Consider the following 14363-nt stretch of genomic DNA (forward strand, 5'->3'; position numbering starts at 1 on the left):
TTGGTAACCAGTTAACCAGTTTAGTAACCAGGTAACCAGCTTAATATTAATAACCAGGTAACCAGCTTACTGACCAGGTAACCAGCTTAGTAACCAGGTAACCAGCTTAGTAACCAGAATCCAGATAACCAGGATTGTGGGTAGGGTCCATATCAATATAGTATTTAATGTTCTAAAGTAAAGAAAGCAAGGCAAAGGCTAACGTGAACTTTTTACGTTACAGAACGAATGTTGTTGAGTCAAAAAGCTTGAATAAGAGCATCCGACTTTAGAAATAACTTGAGGTAAAGTGTTTGTTTTAAATTAAATCCGTCGAATCAAAATGTTTATTGAAAACTCTAAAAGATACAAGTTTATACTTTATACTATGTGATTTAACTACCTTGTCGGACTTTCATTGAACGGACATTAATTGGAAGCTGGAAGCTGTAGCGTTCATTTTAATGTCCGTTCAAAATTATCTCCGTTCACGCAAATAACGTCCGATAAGGTAAATTATAAAATGATTAAGACAGTGGACGTATAACATACTGCCACCTATCCATCAAATCCAGAGACCAGACCTACGACACTCTTCCAGTACAGACTGTACTGGAAGAGTGTGGTAGGTCTGGTCTCTGGATTTACAGTACTACAGTATTCAAGTATTCTCTATTAAAAATGCAATAACAACCATAACATGTATTATTTTCAGGCCCAACAACTGCTGCAGAAGCGACATTTAAGTGCGGCGGGTGCGGAAACGCACCTATGACCTAGGTTAATAAGGTAGCCATTTCCCGCACATATTCATACTAACCAGGGGTGTAGGAATGATTTTCTTCATGAGGGGGCCAAAATCTTACAGTTTTTCAAATTTAGCACGCACTTTTGCCACAGCCTGAATTTAATTAAGATATATGATATAATAAAATAAATATCTCTTTTATTTCCACACTAATTCTCACACCAACTTTTAATTCACACTCCAAAACTTTAAATTTTATCAAATTTCAATTGTCCTAATATATACGTCTCTTATCTTAAGTTAAAAAGTCAGGGGTGCAGCCGTTGTACTTCAATTAAAATAATTGATCACAGAAGAGTAACTATAGCTGCAATGTTATCGTGCAGTTAGACTGCAGTTTGACAGGATAGGCCAAATGAGGCCAAAAAGTAGGCCCCTTTTCGCCCCTTTTCCAGATTTCATGGGGGGCGGTCGCCCCCCCCCCCCCTGCCCCTCTCTTCCTACACCCGCACCCCTGATACTAACAGTCGTTTTCCACACTTTTTCTCACAAATCCGATCTGAGGCCACACTCATATTTGGCAAGAAAATTGACCTACTTTCAAACAATATTAGGCAAGTGTGGGAACACACTTTTGACTTAAATGTTGCCTTTGCTTTTAAAGGTTCGTCAGTCCAGCAACCCAGACTCTTATGACGCGGGCATCTTTTGAAACTCATTCCCAGCTCTAGAGCTACCATCAGTTTGATTAGAACAAAAAATTACTAATCGTACTCAATTCTGAAGGTGTACTGAAAACGTGAAAAACAAAAAATAAGTATAATACTAAATTATAATTAATGATATGGTTTATTAAGTATAAATGTGGTCAGTTTACTACCGCCCTCATCACATACAAATTTTACGAGTGGCAGTGCAATTCATGTTTCATATTCTAGCTCAAACTTTATAGCTCTCCTTCAAAGTTTTATATCAATGTTCGTTTTGTATAGGTTTTTACCGGTAAAATGTTTATAAGTTTTACGTCTTTGTGTTTTGGACTCAGTCAAGACTTTCCCTTATCGCATCATGACCAATGGCATTATAGGGGCTACTAGGACAGAGTTTGTTGACCTATCACCACTATTGTCCAACAACTAATTATATATACGATGAGGGATAGTCTACACTAGCTTTAAAGTTTGAGCTGGAAGATTTAACAATTGGGTATGTCGTCAAAACTCAAATTCAGCCCTCGGAGAAAATGCATCAAAATCGAAAAGAAAGATTTCTGTGCCAACTCTTGGCACTTATTACTTTATTACATAGACTAGCAAATAATCGCTGCCCTCGCGCCGCATTATTCGCCAGATTGTACCGTGCAGGGAGGGGGGTCTGGTAAATGCTGTCGTAATTACTTAATTATGAGGGGGGTCGCTTAATTCTGACAGTTGCTCATGGAGAGGGGGGGGGGGGGGGGGGGGGGGGTAAAAGTGACAAAACACTTGCTGATGTAATATGTGAACACTCTCTATATAATAAGTTTAACTTCTTAGTGTTTCGGAGTCAGTCAAGACTTTCTTGACCTATCACCATGACTATTGTCCACTAACTAATTATATCCATTCTATTGGTCTCGGTGTGATGAGGAATAGCCTACACCAGCTTCAAAAGTTTGAGCTGGAAGGACTCAGCTCTGAGAAAATACATCAAAATCAGAGAGAACGAATTTTGTGCCAACTCTTGACGCCTATTACATAGACTAGCAAATAATCGCCCTCGAACCGCATTATTCGCCAAATTAGCCGCACTTAAATCTTGCCTCTGCCAACGACTATGATTTAGACATGGATATGCTCGCAATCATCGCACTAGCTGACGTAATTCCTATGCCTTGGTACATGGTAAGTAACGTCTGGGAGTATAATTAGAATAGTTAAAATTCAATAATTTGAAAATATTTCCTTATTTTTCACACATATCAAAGAGGGAAAAGATTAAAGCGATGAAAATGACAGTGAACTCAGGAATTCAGAGCTACTGCAGTGCAGCTGTACAAAAGAACAAAAAACTGTTACACTTACAGTCTGCAGCATCAAAACGTTAAAGGAGGCACCAAAGAGCTGCAGAGAAGGACAGGACTGGCTCTGTTTCGGTTGAAAGAAGAAGAAGAAGAACAGCTCCTGCAGCTTTGGTAACCGCTGTTTTGAAGGCGATAAGGGAGAAACCTCATTTCGAAGCGACAAGAGTCGGCTGGAAGAGGCCAAGTACAGCTATCCGATCAATGAAAGTCACTGTACCGAGCTCAACTTCAGTTCGTCAGATTCTGATGAAAACAGGGAGGCTGAGGCTAGTTGAGACCCAAAAAGATGTATGGACCCGTCCTGATAAATCAAATGAAGAGTGTGCAACAAAGCAGCATCTGGTCACTGATCTGAAGAAGAGGGCTTAACAAACCTCGACCATATATCCGGTACGGAAAGGTCTGTAGCCGTGATAAGAAGGCAACATTAAATAATTCATGTGTCTAGGACACTGATCAGATATTATGTATGACTAATGACTATGATACTATGAGTATCTTAAGAGTTTTCGGATGCTATCTGTATTTTATAGACAATTAATATAATGGTTACATACTATATTTTTCAATTGTTTTTAAACTTTTCACATTTCTTTATCCTATTCCTAGGTGGAAGACGTGATGTCACTAAGACTATTTGGGCAGCCATAAAACTCTTTTTTTGAAAGTAGTCTTCGGTACTTGTATCACTGACCCAGACTTTTTAGCAATTACAATATATAAATTTTACCAAAACCCATAGTCATGGGTAGAGTGGACCGCTGCCAGTGTCTCTCTTTCCCAAACAAAAGGAAATGATATTAATTTGATTGACCGTTCTCAAATGCAAAATGATACCGAGAATGAAATCGGTCGCTCGCTTTTCCCATTCATTCACGGCTTACGAATTGTATAAATAAGTTTCGATTGATTACATCAATCAGATGCTGTAAAAATCTCTTTGGGTTGCGTTCGGGTCGATACCTAGTATTTTGGGGTAAGGGACAAGGGTGGTAGTTATAACTTATTGAATAAGCTGAAGTTTATTGAATCTTTATTGCCGAGTACAGCTGCCTTTGGGCAGTTCTTCTTAATCTATTACAATTGTAAATGAATGGGAAAAGCGAGCGACCGATTTCATTCTCGGTATCATTTTGCATTTGAGAACGGTCAATCAAATTAATATCATTTCCTTTTGTTTGGGAAAGAGAGACACTGGCAGCGGTCCACTCTACCCATGACTATGGGTTTTGGTAAAATATCATCTCTTTTTGATTATAATGTCAGGGTACTTTATATTTATAAAGTCGAAATATAAACTGATATCTTCATTAATAAGGAGGAAGTTTCAACGATTTCGAAATTTTTCCTTTAAAAACATTTCCTTGTGTTTAGGGAAGCATATCGGTCGATCACTGACTGAATATGCCACTTAATACTCATTCAAGTTGGCATTAAATTCATATATAATGACATTAAACTGTCGTGGCAAAGCAGAATTTGTTGGAAATCACGAATGAGCAAAATTCTCACCTTTCGCACGTGCAAACTTTGAGCGGACGTTGCGTGCGCATCCAATATTGAATCGCCGTGCATGTAATTTTTGCATGTAATTGTTTTATATATAGTTTAATAAGCATGCAAAGTTTCAAAGTATTTCAAGAAGAACTGTAATCACAACGGCACTCTAAAGTTGACAGAAAATGACGAAAACAGCAATTTTCAGTGATTTTAGCAATTTTCTATCAATTTGGGCGTGTCCCCACGTGTGCAACTTTTCGATTTTCAACTTTAAAACTAGCCTAATGCACAATTTATACCTATAAGAAGCAGAACTGAGCTCCACAACCCAAGGCATGGCCCAACACCAGAGAATACTAAATCGCAAAATTGACGTTTTTATAAAATAATTCTTCAAAAAAGCACAAACTTCAATGACGAATATCTTTATGAAGGAGCAAGCTAGAGAAACTTTCCGGTAGATTTTCAGAATGCTTGAACAATTATCTAAGGTGAAAATTTCCTCAGATTTTGAATTAAATTACTCCTTAATGGTGTAAAATTAATTTTAAAAGTTATTACTTTGTCAAAAATCAAGTTTTAAAAACGGTTAACTTGATGACGTCATCAAGGGGTGTTTATGACGTCAAATAATTTTTTTATACAATGTAAACTAAAGTGTAAACAATTATTTGCAAGACCTGTGGTCGGAAATGGCTGTATCTTTTATACTTTTGAATCTATGGACACTTAAATACAGGCTACAATTGACTGGCAAAGCGTCTATCCCTGAATATATATATATCTGTATATCTGTATGTATATGTCCCGACAATCTGTCGTAAAACAGGGCTTCTAGAAAACCCATTTCCCGATGCTCCTGAAACCTACAACTTTTTTTGCAGTCGATTTGGTCAACGTCTAGACGCCCTGAAAAATTTCAGATCTCTAACTCAATTTTAACATGGTTTTAAGGCACCTGGATATGGCGATTTTGGGTTTTTTACCGAATTTCGTATAACAGTGCTGGCGAGTATTTTATGCAAATTTCTTAAAAATCTCAACATAACTATTTTTTATTCCTGTCATCTTTGACATCAAATTAGAATGTTTTGAACTAAAAATAAATCTGCTGAACGACTTCCGATGAGTGTTAATGCCTGGAAAACTCCTGCCGGAGGCGGCCGCCGCCTTCGGCCAGAGTGCACGCTTCGCGTGCACAAAAGAGGCTTGTAACGTGTACCAAAGGGGGTATAATAGTAAATGGGGTACAATAGTAAAGGGGGTATAATATCAAAGGGGTACAATAGTAAAGGGGGTACATAGTATACCCCCAATAAAGACACCGCTCGTGCTTGCCAGCACTGTGATACATTTCGGCCCATTTTATATGTTTGTTCGATTTGCTGTATATTTCATATTTTTGAAAAGTTTCAAATCATCAAATCATTAAATGATCGCTATACTACAAGTACAAATACATAGTTTTATTCTTATCCAGTTTATGGTTTTAAAGTTGGGTAAAAATAAAAATTCGAAATTTATCATTTCTGGAGACTGAAAAATTTTCAAACTCTGTGTAGAACTAAAACTTTATTTACTCAACTTTCCCTTTGCGTTGCATTACACACTTTTAAAAAGATGCCTTGAACTTAAACTGAGGTAATTCTGTGTAATTAATTAATTAGAGCTGTCAAGACCGTTAGTTGAACTTTTTTGCCTTTTCGTTTATTCCGCTCACAATAATTGCCAAAACGTGATTATACAATTGAAAAACTTAAATTTTTAAAAGAGTTTGAGAACACAACTACATAATTACATAAATTGCAGAAAAATTACTAATATCCGATTTTTCAAGCAAAAGAATTAAAAGTTATTGATCTGCTAGATTAATGATTAATCAAATCGACTCTTCAATAGTAGAACATGTGTAAGCCGTGAATATTGAGTGAATAGAAGCTTGCACCGATGGAAGTAATTGACTGATGAATAGCCATTTTAAATATGAAAATTTTAAGTATGGAAAATTGTGAATGTCAAATTGTTCATGCCTAAAAGAAATAATCGTCCTTCTTATTGTGAAGTCAAGTCCTTGACTTGGTTAGTAGTGCATGTCAAGCTTAGTCAGTGCAATTTTTGGTGATGTACTTCAAGAGTTTCACCGTTTCCCTCGTCATCTTAACACCGACAAGACTCCCTGAAAATATAAAGATTGTATCATTTAATAACCTGGGCCTGAATATGTTTAACCCGACCATTTTAAATAGTCAATAACCAACTATTAGTATTACTAACATCAACAATATTTAATAAACCCCCAAAATTTGGACTAAGAATTATAAAGATGTCACATGTTTATCTATGATTAATATAAAATTAATATAATATTCACTTTTACTTATGATTATTAAATTACCGCTAATTTCGTCCCACATGGTGATGAGTGAGTTAGCATCTTCTCTTGTGAACACCTTGTTCAGGTACCGCTTGGTATGTAGCATTGTCCACGGTCTTTCCTCTGAACATTCATCAGTGTCAATGTGCTTTAGAAACGTGATGAACTGGTCGGTTATCGTGAACCCGATCATCATCTCTGAAATATGCCTGTTTGAATCGATTTATAATCTTCCTTTAAGCGAGATAAACAATAAAAGTTTCCGATTTTATATGTTATATTGAAAGGATAAAGATTCTCAGCATAGTTCATGACATCACAGTGCTGGCAAGCACGACCGTTGCATTTATTGTGGGTATACTATGTACCCCATTTACTATTATACCCCCTTTACTATTATACCCCCTTTACTATGAAACCCCCTTTACTATTATACCCCCTTTGGTACACGTTACAAGCCTCTTTCGTGCACGCGATGCGTGCACTCCGGCCGAAGGCCGCCGCCTCCGGCAGGAGTTTTTCAGGCATTAAGACTCATCGGAAGTCGTTCAGCAGATTTATTTTTAGTTCAAAACATTCTAATTTGATGTCAAAGATGACAGGAATAAAAATAGTTATGTTGAGATTTTTAAGAAATTTGCATAAAATACTCGCCAGCACTGTTATACGAAATTCGGTAAAAAACCCAAAATCGCCATATTCAGGTGCCTTAAAAACCATGTTAAAATTGAGTTAGAGATCTGAAATTTTTCAGGGCGTCTAGACGTTGACCAAATCGACTGCAAAAAAAGTTTCAGGTTTCAGGAGCATCGGGAAGTGGGTTTTCTAGAACCCCTGTTTTACGATAGATTGTCGTGATACAATATACATATTCAGGGATAGACGCTTTGCCAGTCAATTGTAGCCTGTATTTAATTGTCCATAGATTCAAAAGAATAAAAGATACAGCCATTTCCGACCACAGGTCTTGAAAATAATTGTTTACACTTTAGTTTACATTGAATAAACAAATTATTTGACGTCATAAACACCCCTTGATGACGTCATCAAGTTCACCGTTTTTAAAACTTGATTTTTGACAAAGTAATACCTTTTAAAAATGATTTTACACCATTAAAAAGTAATTGTATTCAAAATCTGAGGAAATTTTCATCATAGATAATTGTTCAAGCATTCTGAAATTTACCGAAAAGTTTTTCTAGCTTGCTCCTTCATAAAGATATTCGTCATTGAAGTTTGTGCTTTTTTGAAGAATTATTTTATAAAAACGTCAATTTTGCGATTTAGTATTCTCTGGTGTTGGGCCATGCCTTGGGTTGTGGAGCTCAGTTCTGCTTCCTATAAGTATAAATTGTGCATTAGGCTAGTTTTAAAGTTAAAAATCGAAAAGTTGCACACGTGGGGACACGCCCAAATTGATAGAAAATTGCTAAAATCACTGAAAATTGCTGTTTTCGTCATTTTCTGTCAACTTTAGAGTGCCGTTGTGATTATAGTTCTTCTTGAAATACTTTGAAACTTTGCATGCTTATCAAATTATATATAAAACAATTACATGCAAAAATTTACGGCGATTCAATATTGGATGCGCACGCAACGTCCGCTCAAAGTTTGCACGTGCGAAAGGTGAGAATTTTGCTCATTCGTGATTTCCAACAAATTCTGCTTTGCCACGACAGTTTAATGTCAATATAAATGAATTTAATGCCAACTTGAATGAGTATTAAGTGGCATATTCAGTCAGTGATCGACCGATAAAGGAAAAATTTCGAAATTGTTGAAACTTCCTCCTTATTAATGAAGATATCAGTTTATATTTCGACTTTATAAAGTACCCTGACATTATAATCAAAAAGAGATGATATTTTACCAAAACCCATAATCATGGGTAGAGTGGACCGCTGCCAGTGTCTCTCTTTCCCAAACAAAAGGAAATGATATTAATTTGATTGACCGTTCTCAAATGCAAAATGATACCGAGAATGAAATCGGTCGCTCGCTTTTCCCATTCATTTACAATTGTAATAGATTAAAAAGAACTACCCAAAGGCAGCTGTACTCGGCAATAAAGATTCAATAAACTTCAGCTAATTCAATAAGTAATAACTACCACCGTTACCCCGAAATACTAGGTATCGACCCGAACGCAACCCAAAGAGATTTTTACAGCATCTGATTGATGTACCTAATCAATCGAAACTTATTACAATTCGTAAGCCGTGAATGAATGGGAAAAGCGAGCGACCGATTTCATTCTCGGTATCATTTTGCATTTGAGAACGGTCAATCAAAGTAATATCATTTCCTTTTGTTTGGGAAAGAGAGACACTGGCAGCGGTCCACTCTACCCATGATTATGGGTTTTGGTCAAATGACGTACAGAGAATATTTTAAAAATATTTATCAAAATTGAAAATTTGTATTTATTGTTTACAAATGTTAACTTGTTTGAGTAATAACATTTTAATTTGACGTTATACCAGCTATGTTGTCCCAGCTAGAACGAAGCTGCTCAGCAACTTCTGAAGAGATCGTCGTGTTCACGTAGATGTCCAGGGAGAAAAGATCCCAATCCCAACTTTGACTGGTCTGGTTGCATTTTTTCAACTGTTTCAGGGTCGTTTGAAGATTGTCAGCTATTCTGTTCAAGTTTGTAGATACATTTTCCAGCTGTAGTTCCGTAGAGTTTAGCTTTGTTTGTGTCTGGTTCAGGGTCTGTTCAATGATCTCTTTTTTCTTCACTGTTTCCTTTAATGTCTGCTCGGATTCCTCCAAAGACTGCTGACATTCTGCCAATAAGTCCATCCTACGCTCAACTTCTTCAACACATTGATCAGGGATAAATTCTGTAACGGTTCCTGTTCTAGTCTTCTTTACTATGTCCTCCCATTTCAGAACACGCACGTCCTCATTCTCATCTTCTTTAGTAGAACACATACCAGCGTCAGCCATTCTTTTGATTTCTTCTCCAGACAGTTCCTTTGCGTAGATGTTGAGTTGGAACATCTCTCCACCAAATGCATAACTGGAATGGAGATAGGTAGCATGGTTTCCCAATGTGAAGCTGTGGCCAGATGGAATAGCACTGCCAGGTGTCTGTAACGTACCTAAAAGTGCACCGTCAGCGTAGTATCTCATGGAGCGGGAGGCAGTGCTAAAAGTTAAACAAACATGGAACCACGTTTCTTTAGAAAGTTGGCTACTAACGTCCAGATAACATTTGGTTGCACAGTTGTGAATCCCGTTACTTTCAAATCGCACTATAGAAACGCCGTAACTAAAAATTGTATGATATCCGTCCGATTTGAGATCACGTATCCAGCTGCAAATCGACATTTTGTTGGCAAAGGGACTCATGTTTGCCCTAACCCGTATGTATGAGCCTCCGTCATCGGCAAATTTCAGTCCTTTCATTTGGTTGGAATAAGTGGTGGCTTTAACAGAGTGATATGATAACACCAGGTTGACGAGCAGGGAGGGGATCATCATTCTCTGTAGTTATGTTAATACCATTAAACATTGGGTCCAAATATTGTTCGTTAAATGATTATTAGTATTTCTTGGTTTATTTCGAAGCAAATAAAAATGTTTCTGCTGGAGCTCAATAACTTAGACTTATACATCTTGTATGTTTCAACTGTCGTAAACTGTGATGTTCACAGTGGTTTAAACCAATATCTGTTTATTAGTTATACTATTACTAGAACAAATATAATCACTCAGTTACTTTCTAGAGTTCAGAAAAAGAGTAAAACACTTATTGAAAAATCACCAAAAAAGTTTACAGTTTTTTGGACATTTTTGGGCGGTCATCAGTGTAAATAATTATGTCCGTGAAAAATTCGGACAAGTGAAAAACTTGTCCGAAATTTTAAATGCATATTAGGATCTGCAAGCAGCTCTTACGAAATAAATGTAGTTCGAAAAAGGGATGCATATTGCATCCTCTCGAAAAAAGTTTCAGGATTGAAATCTAGCAATGTGAAATGATAAATCCAAAAAGATTTTGTTGTGCCAATTTAATTAAGAGTCAAAGGAAAAGTCCTGCAAATTTTGAAAAATATTCTTACAGTAATAGGTCTCACTCTCAAAGAGGGTACAACATGCAAGGAGGGAGAAACTGGAACAATTCTTGGAAAATTTGTTTTAATGAATGAATTCTAGCAATGAGGTAATGTAAATGTGGACTACAAGGGGCAAACTGCTAATTTACTCCCACGGCATAAAAGATTCATCAGTTATGTTATCTGAATTTTATAATCGCTAGGCTTCTGAACTTTTGATGAATCCTGACATGCAATATGTTTTGTTTTAAAGACCTTTAAGGGGGGGGGGGGGGGGGGGGGCAATGGGTATTTTTATTTGTGAAACTTGATTGACCAACAAACTAGGACCAGTAACCGAACTTTTGAGGGGTCCCGGACCCCAACCGCCAAATGGTGCCCGCGGTTGGGGTCCGGGACCCCCTCAAAAGTTCGGTCACTGGTCCTAGTTTGTTGGTCAACTGCTATCTCGAAACCAAGTTTCACAAAAAAATACCCATGGCCCCCCCCCCCTCCCTTAATTCACACACCAAAACTTTAAATTTTATCAAATTAAAAATGTCTTAATATATACGTCTCTTATTAATTTAAAAATTCAGGGGTGCAGCCGTTGTACTTCAATTAAAATAATTTAATTGATCACGCCGGATCACGATGTTATTTTATCAAGATCAGCTACCTAACCCGTTTAATATCAGAATATGTTATATAAATTAACAGATTTCTGGTTCATTGAAAAATTCTGGTATTGAAAATACTGAACACAGCATAAAAGAGTAACGGCCAGCAAAGTTATCTGAATTTTATAATCGCTAGGTTCCTGAACTTCTGATGAATCCTGACATGTAATACCGGAATATGTAATATAAATTATCAGATTTCTGGTTAATGCCAGCTAACAGCTGGATTGTATCCTGCTAATTTACTTGAAGACACTGAACACGGCACAGAATTGAGTTACTAGCAATGATTTCTGAAATTTTGTAAATCGGCAGCTATTGTGCAGTTAGACTGCAGTTAGACAGGTCACAGGATAATACTATTATATACTAATAGGCCAAATGAGGCCAAAAAGTTGACCCCTTTTCCAGATTTTATGGGAGGGGGCGGTCGCCCCCGCCCCCTCTTCCTACACCCCTGATCCAAAAAGACTTCTAAATTCGTAGAAAGAGTCCATACAGGAGAACTGATAAATAAAAGTAACGTAGGGATGCCGTAACAGCTCTTGAAAGAACCACATGGTACTGCACCAACTCTTGATCCGAGATAAAGATTTAATAAGGTACTGACGGGCGGTTCCGATAGGTGTGGCAGAAGACATACTACATTCTACAATATCTCCAGACAACTCTGTCTTATATTCGCATAATACTATAATATTATTGTTTTGGTAAGGGTTGATCAATCCTGATAACAATCCGATACGGGTAACAACAGGACAGAAGTACCAACTTTCTGGATACACAGAGCGTCACAGACAGGAGAAGTTACAGTGAATAGCTTGTTAGAGGAGTTAGTTTACAGGTTTTATGGGAAGATAAGCAGGGTACCCAGACGATTGTGGAGCGAAATATTACATTTATATAATTTCTATCACGGGACTAATCATGAATTGTAGCAGGAACGAGTAATTTTACTCGCTCTTATTCATTTGGGCAGGTTAGCACTTAGCAGGTAACCAATAAGTTTACGCCATCAGGGGTCACTCGTAAAAACCAAAAGGAACGACCGATCTTTGTGTTGCAAGCTCAAAATGGTGCGAAAGAAATAAATCTTTATGACTTGTGCCTTGTGGAGACTTTTTTCTAAATCAACGAAATCCTCGGTAAGCCAAAATTGTATATCTTTTGCCGTATTAGTTCAAAAATGTGGCAACTATAAGTATAGCAATATATATAATTCGTATACGTATTTAATAGAATGGAAACCATGGTGCGAGCCCTCTGCGATGTTGGATGAACAAGGAAGAAGTAGCTGAGTGTCGTGGAAGAGAGGGTTGCAAGCGGCGAAGGTAACAATCGAGGTTCGTTTAAAATAGTCAGCACCTCATTTTAGAAGTTCTGAGAGAATAAATGTGGCGTTGATCTGATCCAAAGGAACTGGAAGGCACCGATGATCTGATAGGGGAATCTGGGACAAGGTACTCAGGACAAGGTATGAGCGTTGGAGAGCTCTGCTTAAGCCTTAAAGTGAAATTGGCAGCCTAGCAGTAGCCACGAACTGTTGAGGAGCATCAAACACTTTCCATAGCCTTGTGAAATCCGATCTTTTAGAAGCTGGGTCTGTCTGCTGGGAGTTGCTGATTCCGACTTCCGAGTTGCTGAACCTGTTCGTTTCTGAATCGTCGTCTTCACTCGTGTTAAGCGGTTATTAACGGGAATGGGGCTCTATTCACAACTCACGAAGTTTAACGCATCCGAAACCGCAGGTTCTCACCCATCCATATTCAATATCCGAGCCCGTAACTGTGGCCTCAATTTAAAACATTAAACACGATACCCGCGCTCAAACCTGATTATGTATTCTTCTTTAGATCGGGTATAATTATACAAAAAGTAATTTAAATTATTACACTGTAAACCTTATCTATCATAAACCTATTGATGTTTCCTTGTTCTTAGTTTATTCTAAGGACTAAAATAACTGTGATACCAATTACAAACTTTTGACTGTCGATGTGACAACGAATCACAGTGCTGTAATATAGTGGCTATCCAACTAACAGAAACAAGAATTTTGACTCATTGAGGTTGCGCAAATAAAAATAGTCAAAGAAAATTATGAGCATGATTCGAAATTGTACTTATTAATGATTTTCATACAAGTTACAACAAAGTCTTCATGTTATGTATCCTGGGTTTGGACAGGTTATAAACAGGTTATGACATTTATATTGTGGAGCTGCAATGAGCAATCCCAACTTCATTCGATTTGAATTTGATGAAGCAAGCTTACAATTACATTTCTCTTCTTTTCAGCTAAAAGAAAGTTGAGCCTCGCTTCACTATTTAGTGCCATATTCTCAAATCTCAATTCTCGTCACATTTATATCATAGTGCTAAGCTTACATTGAAATAATTTCAATGTTTTAGTTCGAGATTATTGATATTGACCAAGATTTCTTAATAATATTTTTTTCCAATCTTCAAATCTCCGATAAACGGGATAATGGAATTAATTAGTATTGAAATTGTCATTGGGGTTCAATGGTTGTACAATTACAAAAAATTAATTACCTTATCGGTCATAGTAACTTTCACGCTGAAGACCTTAGCGTGAATAATTAAGTCCGTGAAAATAATGTCTGTGGCATTAAGGTCCGTGAATAATAAAGTCCGGTAATTATTTCCATTAATTTTAGTGTGTGTGTCCCTACATATGCGTAGATATGTGTGTAGCCGATTACTATATTAGTTTATTAGTATACTAGGACAAATATAATCACTCCTCAGTCACATTCTACAATATAGCGAATATAGCGACCCAATTTATTTCAAAGATTGTCAATGATAGTCATCGAGAACATGTTATTTGGTAATATTTTTATTCAAATATTTTTATTTAAGATATTAAATTTAGACATGTCCTATTTGAACTTGAACGAGTGTTATCTCTAAGTCTAATGTTACCTTTAATGAAAAAGCTTCGTTGGTTAAA

At 36.9% G+C, this 14363-nt stretch overlaps 2 protein-coding genes across 2 annotated transcripts in view; both read right to left on the reverse strand.

Moving 5' to 3' along the window:
- Positions 1-14363, reverse strand: part of LOC134822081 (1-phosphatidylinositol 4,5-bisphosphate phosphodiesterase beta-4-like) — an 858242-nt gene that overhangs the window by 423288 nt on the left and 420591 nt on the right. The gene's annotated exons all lie outside the window — the stretch shown is intronic.
- Positions 6164-9853, reverse strand: LOC134821985 (uncharacterized). The gene is made up of 3 exons (XM_063832816.1): positions 9144-9853; positions 6685-6861; positions 6164-6465 (listed from the first exon to the last, which is right to left on the reverse strand). Exons 1-3 carry the CDS (start codon positions 9799-9801, stop codon positions 6389-6391), a joined length of 912 nt encoding a protein of 303 aa, XP_063688886.1. The 5' UTR covers positions 9802-9853; the 3' UTR covers positions 6164-6388.

The sequence above is a fragment of the Bolinopsis microptera genome, chromosome 10 (genome assembly GCF_026151205.1).
Source record: "Bolinopsis microptera isolate Bmic1 chromosome 10, MBARI_Bmic_1.0, whole genome shotgun sequence".
NCBI classification, from domain to species: Eukaryota; Metazoa; Ctenophora; class Tentaculata; order Lobata; family Bolinopsidae; genus Bolinopsis; species Bolinopsis microptera.